General features: G+C 62.3%; 6 protein-coding genes across 6 annotated transcripts; 3 read left to right on the forward strand and 3 right to left on the reverse strand.

Moving 5' to 3' along the window:
• Positions 1–1,887: 1,887 nt before the first annotated feature.
• On the reverse strand, positions 1,888–2,282 carry LOC134152538 (scale keratin-like). Its single transcript, XM_062597985.1, has one exon. It carries the CDS (start codon positions 2,251–2,253, stop codon positions 1,888–1,890), a length of 366 nt encoding a protein of 121 aa, XP_062453969.1. The 5' UTR covers positions 2,254–2,282.
• Positions 2,283–3,969: 1,687 nt separating this feature from the next.
• Positions 3,970–4,335, forward strand: LOC134152542 (scale keratin-like). The gene has a single exon (XM_062597989.1). It carries the CDS (start codon positions 3,970–3,972, stop codon positions 4,333–4,335), a length of 366 nt encoding a protein of 121 aa, XP_062453973.1.
• A 2,018-nt stretch (positions 4,336–6,353) lies between these two features.
• LOC134152543 (scale keratin-like) lies at positions 6,354–6,722 on the reverse strand. The gene has a single exon (XM_062597992.1). The coding sequence runs from the start codon at positions 6,717–6,719 to the stop codon at positions 6,354–6,356; it is 366 nt and encodes a 121-aa protein (XP_062453976.1). The 5' UTR covers positions 6,720–6,722.
• Positions 6,723–8,442: 1,720 nt separating this feature from the next.
• LOC134152541 (scale keratin-like) lies at positions 8,443–8,808 on the forward strand. The gene has a single exon (XM_062597988.1). It carries the CDS (start codon positions 8,443–8,445, stop codon positions 8,806–8,808), a length of 366 nt encoding a protein of 121 aa, XP_062453972.1.
• A 2,018-nt stretch (positions 8,809–10,826) lies between these two features.
• Positions 10,827–11,192, reverse strand: LOC134152536 (scale keratin-like). Its single transcript, XM_062597982.1, has one exon. It carries the CDS (start codon positions 11,190–11,192, stop codon positions 10,827–10,829), a length of 366 nt encoding a protein of 121 aa, XP_062453966.1.
• A 1,687-nt stretch (positions 11,193–12,879) lies between these two features.
• LOC134152532 (scale keratin-like) lies at positions 12,880–13,274 on the forward strand. The gene has a single exon (XM_062597979.1). The coding sequence runs from the start codon at positions 12,909–12,911 to the stop codon at positions 13,272–13,274; it is 366 nt and encodes a 121-aa protein (XP_062453963.1). The 5' UTR covers positions 12,880–12,908.
• The last annotated feature ends 3,560 nt before the right edge of the window (positions 13,275–16,834 follow it).

Raw genomic sequence — 16,834 nt, forward strand, 5'->3', positions numbered from 1 at the left:
CCCCAGGGCGTTTTCCTCGCCCGGCAAGAGCCACTGCATGGCAGAAGCCTGAAGCCATGCCTTGGTGGAAGCCCGAGCTGACCGGCTGCCTGCCTTGGCCTTGTATGTCTGTCTCCAGTCTACGCTGTCATCCCATTGCAATAAAATGAGTGTGCAACCAAAGCCTGCCTCTCTCGATTGCCTTCCAGCGTCCTTGGTGGGGTCAAAGTCTGCCGTGCACCCGTGGCCCCTGTGGTGCAGCTGAGGACAGTGTCTGAGCCGCAGAAGAGCAAGGCTGCTCTCCCTTGGGCTCTGCTCTTGCCCCTTGCATTGCTGCTGCCCAGCAGCAGTGCCGGGGAGGGGGGATCCTGAGTGCAGGGGGCTCCCGTGCCTCAGGGACGGCGAGCGCCACGGCCTCTGCACACCTCCAGCCTCCCTGGGCTCGAGCAATGCTGCCCAAGGGCCCTGGAGGGAGGCAGGGCCAACGCCTGGTGCTGCTCCCCCTCCTTCGTCCCTCAGCGAGTCCGCTCTCTGCCCTGCCACACGCAAAGCCAAGACGGTGCTTCCCCATCTGACCCCCAGCGGCAGGGACCCCTGGACGTGGTGCCCTTCAGGCCTGGGGTGGAGCTGTGCAACTGCAGCGTGTTTAACGGAGCTGTGAAGTGCGGGCTGCCTCCAGGAGGCTCAGAGAGACCTCGGGCTTCTGCCGAGCGCGTAGTGGGGCCTCGGCCGGCTGGTGTTGTGCCCGTGGACACAGCTCGCAGAATGCCGGAACGGTGGCCGTTGGAAGGGACCTTGGGAGATCCTCTAGTGCAGCTCCCCTGCTCAAGCACGGTCACTTCCAGCAGACCACCCAGCACCATGCCCGGACAACTTTGGAAGACTTCTCCAAGCATGCAGCCTCCAGAGCCTGCCTGGGCAAGCAGTTCCAGTGCTCAGGCACCCTCACAGAGTCCAAGAGAATTTCCTGTGCTTCTGCTGCTGCCCCTGGCCTCTCCTCCTCTCAATGGGCACCACGGAAAAGAGCCCGCCTCGGTCTTCTTTACACCTGTCCTGCAGGTATCTCCGCACAGGGATAAGATCCCCCGGGAGCCTCATCTTCTGCAAGCACAGCAGGTGCAGCTCTCTGAGACTTTCCTCAGGGCAGAGAGGCTCCCATCGCGTCTTCATCTCGGGGGCCGTTTGCTGGACTCCCTGCAGCAGCTGCAGATCTCTCTTGTCCTCCGAGGCCAGCTAGCGCCTTCCTGCCTTTGCAGCCCAGCAGCCCACCATCAACCCGCCACACAGCTGAGCTCTGAGCCTTCCCGACCAACACCAAAAGGCTTCTCTGCACTGAGGACCTCTCCCGCTGGTGGCAACCAGCAGCGCCCCACAGTCCCCGCCCTGCCTGCTCACCAAGGCAGGGTCCTGAGTCGTCCCCTGGCCAAATACCGGCTGACCCCGCTTTCCCCCACCACCCAGCTCTCGTGCACTGCGTGGATGGAAGCAGGGACGGGGACACTCGCTAGATGCAGGAAAGCTTTATTGTGCCATTAGGGCGGGAGGGAGTTGGAGAGGGCAGGTTGCAAGGTGCCGGGAGGCTGGCTCCATCCAGCGTGTTGGCTGGGAGGAAGGAGGGTCTTCTCCAGAGCGCACACACTGCTCTTCTGGTCCGGAGCGGCACCTCCTCGGGCTTAGAGGTGTCGGCCCAGGGCAGGCTGGGCAAGAGGCCCTGGGAGCGGCAGAGGAGAGGAGAGCAGGATAGGGCAGGCAAGTGCCAAGGGCACCAGGCACTCGCAACTGCCCCGCCGTGGTGCGGGGCTGGCGGTGCTCAGCGCGGCTTGGGCAGCCCCCTGCACACAAGCTCAGCCGTTCGTCGGTGGCGGTCGGGGTGCTGCGTGCGCTGGCCGGCATCAGCGGGGTCCGGCTTTAGCAAGGCCCGCAGGTTGCCCACTGCTTCTTGCTGTAGCGCGGCAAAGGGCAAGGGCTGCAGGAGGGCGCCGCGTAGGGTCGCCCAAAGGTGCAGAGGCCTCCCGAGGCGAGCGTGGCCCCGGCGCCGTAGAGGCCCCGCAGCCCCAGGGAGCCGCCAAAGGCGGGTGCTCCGGACGAGCCCACGACGGACTGCTGGGGGAAGGAGCTGAGGATGGGTCCGGGGAAGGTGACCACCACGGGGGGCGGCTGGATGAGGGCCGTCGAGTCGGGGCACTGCTGCGCGCACAGCTCGTTGCAGCTGTCGGCGAGGGGCTGCGGGCAGGCGATGCTGGTGGTGGTGGGGCACAGGTCGTAGCAGGCCATGTTGCTGGGCTGGATGGGGATCTGCAAGAGGGCAAGAGAGTAGGAAGTGCCTGTTTGGGAGGGGGCCGGCGAGCCGGAGGGAGCCAGGAGGCAAAGTGCCTGCACACTTACCGTGCTGCCCAAGGAGGAGGCGTTGATGGAAGTGGCTGGAGAGCCTGGCAGAGGCAGAGCTTTTATGGGGCCCCTGCGAGCGCACCGGCACAACGCCCGCCCGCCCGGGCGGCGCTTGCTGCACTGCTGACCTGGCTCGCCAGCTCCTCGGCCCTCCCTGAGTCAGCTCCCCCTGGCCCGGGAATGCGCTGCCTCGACAAGGCTTTGCTCCCCTTCCTGCTTCCTGGCCTCAACCACCTCCGGCGTCTCCCTCGTTCGCGGGGCACGCGGAAGCGCAGGGCCCTGCTTGCTCAGCTCCCTGCCGGCCGCCTCGCCGCGGGCAGGCGCCTGCGTCCCGAGCCAGCAGCTCCGTGTGCTCGGAGCACAGAGGCGCTGCCCGCGAGCGTGGCCGCCCGGCAAGGAGCAGCCGCCAGCGCTGGAGCTCCCCAAGACGAGGCCCTGCAGAGCATCGTCCGAGGGCAACGGGGCTCCCCGGCAGGTGCCGAGGGCCGTTGCGGCTGGTGCTGCGCGAGCCTTGGGCCCAGGCCACTTGTGCCGCAAGTCTCCGTGCTTCTTGCACCATTAACCGCAGGGGGTCCGAGCGCTTTCCCCCAACGCACCCCGCAGAGGCTTCCTGAGAGGAGCAATGGAGCAGCAGCGTGTTGCGCTTGCAAGCGATGGGACTCGCTGAGTCGGGAGAGCATGAGTGGATGCCTTTGATTTGGGTGTTTCGTAACATGGCGCCTCTGTAGATAAGCACCACGCTGCATACGTCACCCCGGCGCTGCCTTCCTGGAGGCTTTTCAAAAGGCTTTCTTCCTGGACAGCGCAGGCGGACACCTCCTGCCACGGCGCTCTCCAGACGAGTCACGCATACTCCGCCATGGTGGGAAAGAGCACCTCCTCGCTTGGGCAGTGCTCCTGGCGTGAAGGTTGCCTGCAGTTTGTCTTTGTCACTGGGCATGCCCGCTTACACACGGAGCTAATGAAAGGACAGGATGGCTAAGTGGGGCCATTAGGTGACTCGGATGCTGCAAAGCACCTGAGTGGGGTGATTGCAGGGGCTGATCCAAGGGTCTTTAGCTGATGGGCAGAGAGCATCAGCAAAGCAGCCGCATCCCGTGCGGGGAGGAGGCAGGGAGTCATCGAGGGAGGGCCGCGTGCCCCAGGCACCTCCCAGCTCCTGCCCACGCTTGGAGGTCCTGCATAAAAGCTCATCCCTCGATGGGTGCTGCTACCTGCTTCTCCTGCCTCGCTCTGCTCAGGAAAGGGTAGGTGGGATGCCTCAGGGTGTCTGCCTCCGTCCGCAGGGTCTCTCTGGGAAGGCTGCGGTGGCTGTGTGTGGGCAGAGCAGGGCAGGGCAGGGCAGGGCAGGGCAGGAGAGGAGTGGTGGTGTTGGGGAGCAGGCTGGAAGGGAGCAGGGTCTGGAGAGTGGGGTCCTGAGGGCGGGCTGTCCGTCTGGGGAAGAGGGAAAGCGTGGTGCAGCTGTGGAAAGGGCAGAGCTCTTGGCCCTGCGCCTGCAGTGCCAGCCTCCCGCGTGCTCCCTCATGTCCCGGGAGTTCTCCTTGCTCACGGCTCCTGCCCTTGGCGCTGTGTGTTTCAGGCTCGGCTCCACCTCGCAGCAACATGGCCTGCTACGACCTGTGCCCCACCACCACCAGCATCGCCTGCCCGCAGCCCCTCGCCGACAGCTGCAACGAGCTGTGCGCGCGGCAGTGCCCCGACTCGACGGCCCTCATCCAGCCGCCCCCCGTGGTGGTCACCTTCCCCGGACCCATCCTCAGCTCCTTCCCCCAGCAGTCCGTCGTGGGCTCGTCCGGAGCGCCCGCCTTTGGCGGCTCCCTGGGGCTGCGGGGCCTCTACGGCGCCGGGGCCACGCTCGCCTCGGGAGGCCTCTGCACCTTTGGGCGACCCTACGCGGCGCCCTCCTGCAGCCCTTGCCCTTTGCCGCGCTACAGCAAGAAGCAGTGGGCAACCTGCGGGCCTTGCTAAAGCCGGCCCTCTGGCCACCGCCTCAGGCACGCCTCCAGTCTCCGCTCCTTCCGCACCTCTCTCGGCCTCCTTCTCATGCCCTTCCTCCTCCGTGCTCCAGGCACCGGCCAGCTCTGTAGCAGCACCATTGCCCCCAGGGCGTTTTCCTCGCCCGGCAAGAGCCACTGCATGGCAGAAGCCTGAAGCCATGCCTTGGTGGAAGCCCGAGCTGACCGGCTGCCTGCCTTGGCCTTGTATGTCTGTCTCCAGTCTACGCTGTCATCCCATTGCAATAAAATGAGTGTGCAACCAAAGCCTGCCTCTCTCGATTGCCTTCCAGCGTCCTTGGTGGGGTCAAAGTCTGCCGTGCACCCGTGGCCCCTGTGGTGCAGCTGAGGACAGTGTCTGAGCCGCAGAAGAGCAAGGCTGCTCTCCCTTGGGCTCTGCTCTTGCCCCTTGCATTGCTGCTGCCCAGCAGCAGTGCCGGGGAGGGGGGATCCTGAGTGCAGGGGGCTCCCGTGCCTCAGGGACGGCGAGCGCCACGGCCTCTGCACACCTCCAGCCTCCCTGGGCTCGAGCAACGCTGCCCAAGGGCCTTGGAGGGAGGCAGGGCCAACGCCTGGTGCTGCTCCCCCTCCTTCGTCCCTCAGCGAGTCCGCTCTCTGCCCTGCCACACGCAAAGCCAAGACGGTGCTTCCCCATCTGACCCCCAGCGGCAGGGACCCCTGGACGTGGTGCCCTTCAGGCCTGGGGTGGAGCTGTGCAACTGCAGCGTGTTTAACGGAGCTGTGAAGTGCGGGCTGCCTCCAGGAGGCTCAGAGAGACCTCGGGCTTCTGCCGAGCGCGTAGTGGGGCCTCGGCCGGCTGGTGTTGTGCCCGTGGACACAGCTCGCAGAATGCCGGAACGGTGGCCGTTGGAAGGGACCTTGGGAGATCCTCTAGTGCAGCTCCCCTGCTCAAGCACGGTCACTTCCAGCAGACCACCCAGCACCATGCCCGGACAACTTTGGAAGACTTCTCCAAGCATGCAGCCTCCAGAGCCTGCCTGGGCAAGCAGTTCCAGTGCTCAGGCACCCTCACAGAGTCCAAGAGAATTTCCTGTGCTTCTGCTGCTGCCCCTTGCCTCTCCTCCTCTCAATGGGCACCACGGAAAAGAGCCCGCCTCGGTCTTCTTTACACCTGTCCTGCAGGTATCTCCGCACAGGGATAAGATCCCCCGGGAGCCTCGTCTTCTGCAAGCACAGCAGGTGCAGCTCTCTCAGACTTTCCTCAGGGCAGAGAGGCTCCCATCGCGTCTTCATCTCGGGGGCCGTTTGCTGGACTCCCTGCAGCAGCTGCAGATCTCTCTTGTCCTCCGAGGCCAGCTAGCGCCTTCCTGCCTTTGCAGCCAGGCAGCCCACCATCAACCCGCCACACAGCTGAGCTCTGAGCCTTCCCGACCAACACCAAAACGCTTCTCTGCACTGAGGACCTCTCCCGCTGGTGGCAACCAGCAGCGCCCCACAGTCCCCGCCCTGCCTGCTCACCAAGGCAGGGTCCTGAGTCGTCCCCTGGCCAAATACCGGCCGACCCCGCTTTCCCCCACCACCCAGCTCTCGTGCACTGCGTGGATGGAAGCAGGGACGGAGACACTCGCTAGATGCAGGAAAGCTTTATTGTGCCAGTAGGGCGGGAGGGAGTTGGAGAGGGCAGGTTGCAAGGTGCCGGGAGGCTGGCTCCATCCAGCGTGTTGGCTGGGAGGAAGGAGGGTCTTCTCCGGAGCGCACACACTGCTCTTCTGGTCCGGAGCGGCACCTCCTTGGGCTTGGAGGTGTCGGCCCAGGGCAGGCTGGGCAAGAGGCCCTGGGAGCAGCAGAGGAGAGGAAAGCAGGAGAGGGCAGGCAAGTGCCAAGGGCACCAGGCACTCGCAACTGCCCCGCCGTGGTGCGGGGCTGGCGGTGCTCGGTGCTGCTTGGGCAGCCCCCTGCACACAAGCTCAGCCGTTCGTCGGTGGCGGTCGGGGTGCTGCGTGCGCTGGCCGGCATCAGCGGGGTCCGGCTTTAGCAAGGCCCGCAGGTTGCCCACTGCTTCTTGCTGTAGCGCGGCAAAGGGCAAGGGCTGCAGGAGGGCGCCGCGTAGGGTCGCCCAAAGGTGCAGAGGCCTCCCGAGGCGAGCGTGGCCCCGGCGCCGTAGAGGCCCCGCAGCCCCAGGGAGCCGCCAAAGGCGGGTGCTCCGGACGAGCCCACGACGGACTGCTGGGGGAAGGAGCTGAGGATGGGTCCGGGGAAGGTGACCACCACGGGGGGCGGCTGGATGAGGGCCGTCGAGTCGGGGCACTGCCGCGCGCACAGCTCGTTGCAGCTGTCGGCGAGGGGCTGCGGGCAGGCGATGCTGGTGGTGGTGGGGCACAGGTCGTAGCAGGCCATGTTGCTGGGCCGGACGGGGATCTGCAAGAGGGCAAGAGAGTAGGAAGTGCCTGTTTGGGAGGGGGCCGGCGAGCCGGAGGGAGCCTGGGGACGGGAGGCAAAGTGCCTGCACACTTACCGTGCTGCCCAAGGAGGAGGCGTTGATGGAAGTGGCTGGAGAGCCTGGCAGAGGCAGAGCTTTTATGGGGCCCCTGCGAGCGCACCGGCACAACGCCCGCCCGCCCGGGCGGCGCTTGCTGCACTGCTGACCTGGCTCGCCAGCTCCTCGGCCCTCCCTGAGTCAGCTCCCCCTGGCCCGGGAATGCGCTGCCTCGACAAGGCTTTGCTCCCCTTCCTGCTTCCTGGCCTCAACCACCTCCGGCGTCTCCCTCGTTCGCGGGGCACGCGGAAGCGCAGGGCCCTGCTTGCTCAGCTCCCTGCCGGCCGCCTCGCCGCGGGCAGGCGCCTGCGTCCCGAGCCAGCAGCTCCGTGTGCTCGGAGCACAGAGGCGCTGCCCGCGAGCGTGGCCGCCCGGCAAGGAGCAGCCGCCAGCGCTGGAGCTCCCCAAGACGAGGCCCTGCAGAGCATCGTCCGAGGGCAACGGGGCTCCCCGGCAGGTGCCGAGGGCCGTTGCGGCTGGTGCTGCGCGAGCCTTGGGCCCAGGCCACTTGTGCCGCAAGTCTCCGTGCTTCTTGCACCATTAACCGCAGGGGGTCCGAGCGCTTTCCCCCAACGCACCCCGCAGAGGCTTCCTGAGAGGAGCAATGGAGCAGCAGCGTGTTGCGCTTGCAAGCGATGGGACTCGCTGAGTCGGGAGAGCATGAGTGGATGCCTTTGATTTGGGTGTTTCGTAACATGGCGCCTCTGTAGATAAGCACCACGCTGCATACGTCACCCCGGCGCTGCCTTCCTGGAGGCTTTTCAAAAGGCTTTCTTCCTGGACAGCGCAGGCGGACACCTCCTGCCACGGCGCTCTCCAGACGAGTCACGCATACTCCGCCATGGTGGGAAAGAGCACCTCCTCGCTTGGGCAGTGCTCCTGGCGTGAAGGTTGCCTGCAGTTTGTCTTTGTCACTGGGCATGCCCGCTTACACACGGAGCTAATGAAAGGACAGGATGGCTAAGTGGGGCCATTAGGTGACTCGGATGCTGCAAAGCACCTGAGTGGGGTGATTGCAGGGGCTGATCCAAGGGTCTTTAGCTGATGGGCAGAGAGCATCAGCAAAGCAGCCGCATCCCGTGCAGGGAGGAGGCAGGGAGTCATCGAGGGAGGGCCGCGTGCCCCAGGCACCTCCCAGCTCCTGCCCACGCTTGGAGGTCCTGCATAAAAGCTCATCCCTCCATGGGTGCTGCTACCTGCTTCTCCTGCCTCGCTCTGCTCAGGAAAGGGTAGGTGGGATGCCTCAGGGTGTCTGCCTCCGTCCGCAGGGTCTCTCTGGGAAGGCTGCGGTGGCTGTGTGTGGGCAGAGCAGGGCAGGGCAGGGCAGGGCAGGGCAGGAGAGGAGTGGTGGTGTTGGGGAGCAGGCTGGAAGGGAGCAGGGTCTGGAGAGTGGGGTCCTGAGGGCGGGCTGTCCGTCTGGGGAAGAGGGAAAGCGTGGTGCAGCTGTGGAAAGGGCAGAGCTCTTGGCCCTGCGCCTGCAGTGCCAGCCTCCCGTGTGCTCCCTCATGTCCCGGGAGTTCTCCTTGCTCACGGCTCCTGCCCTTGGCGCTGTGTGTTTCAGGCTCGGCTCCACCTCGCAGCAACATGGCCTGCTACGACCTGTGCCCCACCACCACCAGCATCGCCTGCCCGCAGCCCCTCGCCGACAGCTGCAACGAGCTGTGCGCGCGGCAGTGCCCCGACTCGACGGCCCTCATCCAGCCGCCCCCCGTGGTGGTCACCTTCCCCGGACCCATCCTCAGCTCCTTCCCCCAGCAGTCCGTCGTGGGCTCGTCCGGAGCACCCGCCTTTGGCGGCTCCCTGGGGCTGCGGGGCCTCTACGGCGCCGGGGCCACGCTCGCCTCGGGAGGCCTCTGCACCTTTGGGCGACCCTACGCGGCGCCCTCCTGCAGCCCTTGCCCTTTGCCGCGCTACAGCAAGAAGCAGTGGGCAACCTGCGGGCCTTGCTAAAGCCGGACCCCGCTGATGCCGGCCAGCGCACGCAGCACCCCGACCGCCACCGACGAACGGCTGAGCTTGTGTGCAGGGGGCTGCCCAAGCCGCGCTGAGCACCGCCAGCCCCGCACCACGGCGGGGCAGTTGCGAGTGCCTGGTGCCCTTGGCACTTGCCTGCCCTATCCTGCTCTCCTCTCCTCTGCCGCTCCCAGGGCCTCTTGCCCAGCCTGCCCTGGGCCGACACCTCTAAGCCCGAGGAGGTGCCGCTCCGGACCAGAAGAGCAGTGTGTGCGCTCCGGAGAAGACCCTCCTTCCTCCCAGCCAACACGCTGGATGGAGCCAGCCTCCCGGCACCTTGCAACCTGCCCTCTCCAACTCCCTCCTGCCCTACTGGCACAATAAAGCTTTCCTGCATCTAGCGAGTGTCTCCGTCCCTGCTTCCATCCACGCAGTGCACGAGAGCTGGGTGGTGGGGGAAAGCGGGGTCGGCCGGTATTTGGCCAGGGGACGACTCAGGACCCTGCCTTGGTGAGCAGGCAGGGCGGGGACTGTGGGGCGCTGCTGGTTGCCACCAGCGGGAGAGGTCCTCAGTGCAGAGAAGCCTTTTGGTGTTGGTCGGGAAGGCTCAGAGCTCAGCTGTGTGGCGGGTTGATGGTGGGCTGCTGGGCTGCAAAGGCAGGAAGGCGCTAGCTGGCCTCGGAGGACAAGAGAGATCTGCAGCTGCTGCAGGGAGTCCAGCAAACGGCCCCCGAGATGAAGACGCGATGGGAGCCTCTCTGCCCTGAGGAAAGTCTGAGAGAGCTGCACCTGCTGTGCTGGCAGAAGACGAGGCTCCCGGGGGATCTTATCCCTGTGCGGAGATACCTGCAGGACAGGTGTAAAGAAGACCGAGGCGGGCTCTTTTCCGTGGTGCCCATTGAGAGGAGGAGAGGCAAGGGGCAGCAGCAGAAGCACAGGAAATTCTCTTGGACTCTGTGAGGGTGCCTGAGCACTGGAACTGCTTGCCCAGGCAGGCTCTGGAGGCTGCATGCTTGGAGAAGTCTTCCAAAGTTGTCCGGGCATGGTGCTGGGTGGTCTGCTGGAGGTGACCGTGCTTGAGCAGGGGAGCTGCACTAGAGGATCTCCCAAGGTCCCTTCCAACGGCCACCGTTCCGGCATTCTGCGAGCTGTGTCCACGGGCACAACACCAGCCGGCCGAGGCCCCACTACGCGCTCGGCAGAAGCCCGAGGTCTCTCTGAGCCTCCTGGAGGCAGCCCGCACTTCACAGCTCCGTTAAACACGCTGCAGTTGCACAGCTCCACCCCAGGCCTGAAGGGCACCACGTCCAGGGGTCCCTGCCGCTGGGGGTCAGATGGGGAAGCACCGTCTTGGCTTTGCGTGTGGCAGGGCAGAGAGCGGACTCGCTGAGGGACGAAGGAGGGGGAGCAGCACCAGGCGTTGGCCCTGCCTCCCTCCAAGGCCCTTGGGCAGCGTTGCTCGAGCCCAGGGAGGCTGGAGGTGTGCAGAGGCCGTGGCGCTCGCCGTCCCTGAGGCACGGGAGCCCCCTGCACTCAGGATCCCCCCTCCCCGGCACTGCTGCTGGGCAGCAGCAATGCAAGGGGCAAGAGCAGAGCCCAAGGGAGAGCAGCCTTGCTCTTCTGCGGCTCAGACACTGTCCTCAGCTGCACCACAGGGGCCACGGGTGCACGGCAGACTTTGACCCCACCAAGGACGCTGGAAGGCAATTGAGAGAGGCAGGCTTTGGTTGCACACTCATTTTATTGCAATGGGATGACAGCGTAGACTGGAGACAGACATACAAGGCCAAGGCAGGCAGCCGGTCAGCTCGGGCTTCCACCAAGGCATGGCTTCAGGCTTCTGCCATGCAGTGGCTCTTGCCGGGCGAGGAAAACGCCCTGGGGGCAATGGTGCTGTTACAGAGCTGGCCGGTGCCTGGAGCACGGAGGAGGAAGGGCATGAGAAGGAGGCCGAGAGAGGTGCGGAAGGAGCGGAGACTGGAGGCGTGCCTGAGGCGGTGGCCAGAGGGCCGGCTTTAGCAAGGCCCGCAGGTTGCCCACTGCTTCTTGCTGTAGCGCGGCAAAGGGCAAGGGCTGCAGGAGGGCGCCGCGTAGGGTCGCCCAAAGGTGCAGAGGCCTCCCGAGGCGAGCGTGGCCCCGGCGCCGTAGAGGCCCCGCAGCCCCAGGGAGCCGCCAAAGGCGGGCGCTCCGGACGAGCCCACGACGGACTGCTGGGGGAAGGAGCTGAGGATGGGTCCGGGGAAGGTGACCACCACGGGGGGCGGCTGGATGAGGGCCGTCGAGTCGGGGCACTGCCGCGCGCACAGCTCGTTGCAGCTGTCGGCGAGGGGCTGCGGGCAGGCGATGCTGGTGGTGGTGGGGCACAGGTCGTAGCAGGCCATGTTGCTGCGAGGTGGAGCCGAGCCTGAAACACACAGCGCCAAGGGCAGGAGCCGTGAGCAAGGAGAACTCCCGGGACATGAGGGAGCACGCGGGAGGCTGGCACTGCAGGCGCAGGGCCAAGAGCTCTGCCCTTTCCACAGCTGCACCACGCTTTCCCTCTTCCCCAGACGGACAGCCCGCCCTCAGGACCCCACTCTCCAGACCCTGCTCCCTTCCAGCCTGCTCCCCAACACCACCACTCCTCTCCTGCCCTGCCCTGCCCTGCCCTGCCCTGCTCTGCCCACACACAGCCACCGCAGCCTTCCCAGAGAGACCCTGCGGACGGAGGCAGACACCCTGAGGCATCCCACCTACCCTTTCCTGAGCAGAGCGAGGCAGGAGAAGCAGGTAGCAGCACCCATCGAGGGATGAGCTTTTATGCAGGACCTCCAAGCGTGGGCAGGAGCTGGGAGGTGCCTGGGGCACGCGGCCCTCCCTCGATGACTCCCTGCCTCCTCCCCGCACGGGATGCGGCTGCTTTGCTGATGCTCTCTGCCCATCAGCTAAAGACCCTTGGATCAGCCCCTGCAATCACCCCACTCAGGTGCTTTGCAGCATCCGAGTCACCTAATGGCCCCACTTAGCCATCCTGTCCTTTCATTAGCTCCGTGTGTAAGCGGGCATGCCCAGTGACAAAGACAAACTGCAGGCAACCTTCACGCCAGGAGCACTGCCCAAGCGAGGAGGTGCTCTTTCCCACCATGGCGGAGTATGCGTGACTCGTCTGGAGAGCGCCGTGGCAGGAGGTGTCCGCCTGCGCTGTCCAGGAAGAAAGCCTTTTGAAAAGCCTCCAGGAAGGCAGCGCCGGGGTGACGTATGCAGCGTGGTGCTTATCTACAGAGGCGCCATGTTACGAAACACCCAAATCAAAGGCATCCACTCATGCTCTCCCGACTCAGCGAGTCCCATCGCTTGCAAGCGCAACACGCTGCTGCTCCATTGCTCCTCTCAGGAAGCCTCTGCGGGGTGCGTTGGGGGAAAGCGCTCGGACCCCCTGCGGTTAATGGTGCAAGAAGCACGGAGACTTGCGGCACAAGTGGCCTGGGCCCAAGGCTCGCGCAGCACCAGCCGCAACGGCCCTCGGCACCTGCCGGGGAGCCCCGTTGCCCTCGGACGATGCTCTGCAGGGCCTCGTCTTGGGGAGCTCCAGCGCTGGCGGCTGCTCCTTGCCGGGCGGCCACGCTCGCGGGCAGCGCCTCTGTGCTCCGAGCACACGGAGCTGCTGGCTCGGGACGCAGGCGCCTGCCCGCGGCGAGGCGGCCGGCAGGGAGCTGAGCAAGCAGGGCCCTGCGCTTCCGCGTGCCCCGCGAACGAGGGAGACGCCGGAGGTGGTTGAGGCCAGGAAGCAGGAAGGGGAGCAAAGCCTTGTCGAGGCAGCGCATTCCCGGGCCAGGGGGAGCTGACTCAGGGAGGGCCGAGGAGCTGGCGAGCCAGGTCAGCAGTGCAGCAAGCGCCGCCCGGGCGGGCGGGCGTTGTGCCGGTGCGCTCGCAGGGGCCCCATAAAAGCTCTGCCTCTGCCAGGCTCTCCAGCCACTTCCATCAACGCCTCCTCCTTGGGCAGCACGGTAAGTGTGCAGGCACTTTGCCTCCTGGCTCCCTCCGGCTCGCCGGCCCCCTCCCAAACAGGCACTTCCTACTCTCTTGCCCTCTTGCAGATCCCCATCCAGCCCAGCAACATGGCCTGCTACGACCTGTGCCCCACCACCACCAGCATCGCCTGCCCGCAGCCCCTCGCCGACAGCTGCAACGAGCTGTGCGCGCAGCAGTGCCCCGACTCGACGGCCCTCATCCAGCCGCCCCCCGTGGTGGTCACCTTCCCCGGACCCATCCTCAGCTCCTTCCCCCAGCAGTCCGTCGTGGGCTCGTCCGGAGCACCCGCCTTTGGCGGCTCCCTGGGGCTGTGGGGCCTCTACGGCGCCGGGGCCACGCTCGCCTCGGGAGGCCTCTGCACCTTTGGGCGACCCTACGCGGCGCCCTCCTGCAGCCCTTGCCCTTTGCCGCGCTACAGCAAGAAGCAGTGGGCAACCTGCGGGCCTTGCTAAAGCCGGACCCCGCTGATGCCGGCCAGCGCACGCAGCACCCCGACCGCCACCGACGAACGGCTGAGCTTGTGTGCAGGGGGCTGCCCAAGCAGCACCGAGCACCGCCAGCCCCGCACCACGGCGGGGCAGTTGCGAGTGCCTGGTGCCCTTGGCACTTGCCTGCCCTCTCCTGCTCTCCTCTCCTCTGCCGCTCCCAGGGCCTCTTGCCCAGCCTGCCCTGGGCCGACACCTCCAAGCCCGAGGAGGTGCCGCTCCGGACCAGAAGAGCAGTGTGTGCGCTCCGGAGAAGACCCTCCTTCCTCCCAGCCAACACGCTGGATGGAGCCAGCCTCCCGGCACCTTGCAACCTGCCCTCTCCAACTCCCTCCCGCCCTACTGGCACAATAAAGCTTTCCTGCATCTAGCGAGTGTCTCTGTCCCTGCTTCCATCCACGCAGTGCACGAGAGCTGGGTGGTGGGGGAAAGCGGGGTCGGCCGGTATTTGGCCAGGGGACGACTCAGGACCCTGCCTTGGTGAGCAGGCAGGGCGGGGACTGTGGGGCGCTGCTGGTTGCCACCAGCGGGAGAGGTCCTCAGCACAGGGGAAATGTCTTTGTTAGCTGAGAAGACAATGTTTATTTGACCTAAGTGTCATAACGAATGTGGAGTGGGACAATCAGACTTCACCATCTCTTTCAACAAGTATACATATTCACATAAACAAATATTGATATACACAGATCTATATATATTAGATCGTAATTTTCCAATATTGCTGGATAGTCGCTTAGCATCTCTTCATGTAACTCCAAAAGAAAAAGTGTTGTCTCCATCTCATTATCCCAGTCTTCAAATTCAAGAGATTTAGTGTATTATCTTTCTCAAGGAATTTGTAACTCTCTGTGGGTCAAATACTAACATATATTAAGGAAGATCATCTTTTTGCTTAGTGTTACTTAGCATGATCCAGCTTACAGGGTTATTTTTTCACCATTTTCTGATACATAAAGGATTAACTTGCTTGAGATTACTTCCATTCAGAGACTGTGGATTCTCTTCATCTTTTGCAGAAACAATGACAAGTCAGTAAAAGGATGTTTGGGCATACTGTTCACCTTGTTTTCACAAATTCTGACATATTGCCAGTACTCTCTGCTGCTCTGTATTTACAACAGATTCTCTCCAGAGCATGCCATCTCCCTGTACAATACATCACTTTCTTGAAGCTGCCCTGAATATTTTCCCTCTTCTATCATATTTTCTGATTTTCATGATTTCTGATCCTTATTTTACCACTATTCTCCATAGTCCCCAGGTGCTTGGTTTTGCACAGTATTACTAAAGATCTTCCCATTACTCTTATTCCCATATGTTAAGACATCTAGTTTTTCTAGTCTTTGCTTCCCATCTGTTTAATGCCGCTCAGCTGTATGTTATCTGCATGTAACATGGAGCACTCCCAAATGATGTTCCAACGCCATCAACGCAAGCAGGTAATTAAAGGTGTTCTAAGACTGATCTTTTGTAACCAGCCTAGTTACCTCACTCCATGCCTATAATTTCCATAAAACATTAGACACTGATAGGATGGGTATCTCTATATCTAGAATGTTTTGCAATCAGACATGAGCTCACGCTGCCCCAGGCATCCAACCCAAACAGAAGCTATGCAATTGTATTAGCCTGGTGCTAATAGCTCTCACCACGGCTTGTTATCCTGGGCTAGCCATTTGCCACCTGAGACAATATGCATCCAGCTGGGAGTCTCATGAAGTGCATCAGGGGAAAAGCTGGAATTTGGATCTCCGTGGTTCAGCTGTGATTGAATATCATTTGAATAAAGCATCTCTTAGAGGCTGAGAGTATTGAGCAGTGCAAAGGCCAAAAAAAAAAAGGGGGGGGGGGAATTCCTCTCATAAAACTGTCCCAGGAACTGCCCTCAGCTGAGCCCGTGCTGGAGAAAGAGGGCTTTGTTCAGAGGAAGAGAGACCACTGAGCCATAGAGATGCAGGCCAGTGGCATCAGCTTTCATCCAGTATCGTCTTAAAATAAAAGCAAAATTCTTGACTAAAGTATATTGTCAGAATACTGTTGATTTCAGCTCATTATTACTTCCAGCACACGGCAATCTGACATACCTAGTTACATGCAGAGGCAAAGAAATTATGTGTTAAAATCTATCTCACATTTTCGTAGCACTAGCTTAACTTCTTACTTTCAGTAAACATTCCTTCAGTGCAAGAAATAATACATTTACGCATGCAGGTTTTCTTTGAAAGAATCCCAGCGAAGTCATATGTAGAGAAAAGACTGTGTAAAGCATCAGTTCCTTTTCTTTTTACTTCATGCAGCTGACTTACTGATTTGGCCACAACTTCCCTGAGGCAACAGCTATCATAGCAGCACTTAACAATAAAGGAGTAGAGCTTGATCTTTGCTCATCAGATACATATCTAAAAAATTGTCTCCCATTGTTTCCCTTCCTCCTATTGTTTCTTTCCTGAATATACTTTGAAGGAACTTCAGGGCAGGCTTTTACTTTAGATTGGAAGACAGTGCCATGATTTCTAGTACATTACCTGTGAGAATGCAAAAATAAACGGAATGAAAATGTTAAAATGCTTAACTACAGAACACCCACCCACTCCTAACTACTAGAAGTCCAGGTGCTAGAAAATTTAGTGTAGGAGAGATCCAAGGATATAATTTCAGCTCAGTAGTAATGAAAAACTGGGCAGATAGATTTCTGACATGAGCCCCTCCCCTTCAACTCCTCAGGATTTTGGATGCAGAACATGGTTATTAATGTAGGATAAGGAAATTTCATTTTTTCTCTTGATTTTGATATGTCCTCCAAGAATTTGCCTTGGAAATGACCGGAAGAGATGATTAACCACTAGCAAGGATTGGAGATGAGCCCTGATACACATTACAGGCAGAAGGACCTTCTCCCCATCCAATTGGATGGGTAACACAAAGTGGAGCCCAGGTAGACATTTATCCTCAGAGGCCTGAAGGGCACCACGTCCAGGGGTCTCTGCCGCTGGGGGTCAGATGGGGAAGCACCGTCTTGGCTTTGCGTGTGGCAGGGCAGAGAGCGGACTCGCTGAGGGACGAAGGAGGGGGAGCAGCACCAGGCGTTGGCCCTGCCTCCCTCCAAGGCCCTTGGGCAGCGTTGCTCGAGCCCAGGGAGGCTGGAGGTGTGCAGAGGCCGTGGCGCTCGCCGTCCCTGAGGCACGGGAGCCCCCTGCACTCAGGATCCCCCCTCCCCGGCACTGCTGCTGGGCAGCAGCAATGCAAGGGGCAAGAGCAGAGCCCAAGGGAGAGCAGCCTTGCTCTTCTGCGGCTCAGACACTGTCCTCAGCTGCACCACAGGGGCCACGGGTGCACGGCAGACTTTGACCCCACCAAGGACGCTGGAAGGCAATCGAGAGAGGCAGGCTTTGGTTGCACACTCATTTTATTGCAATGGGATGACAGCGTAGACTGGAGACAGACATACAAGGCCAAGGCAGGCAGCCGGTCAGCTCGGGCTTCCACCAAGGCATGGCTTCAGGCTTCTGCCATGCAGTGGCTCTTGC

Source organism: Rhea pennata, chromosome 31, assembly GCF_028389875.1.
Source record: "Rhea pennata isolate bPtePen1 chromosome 31, bPtePen1.pri, whole genome shotgun sequence".
In the NCBI taxonomy this organism is placed as follows: Eukaryota; Metazoa; Chordata; class Aves; order Rheiformes; family Rheidae; genus Rhea; species Rhea pennata.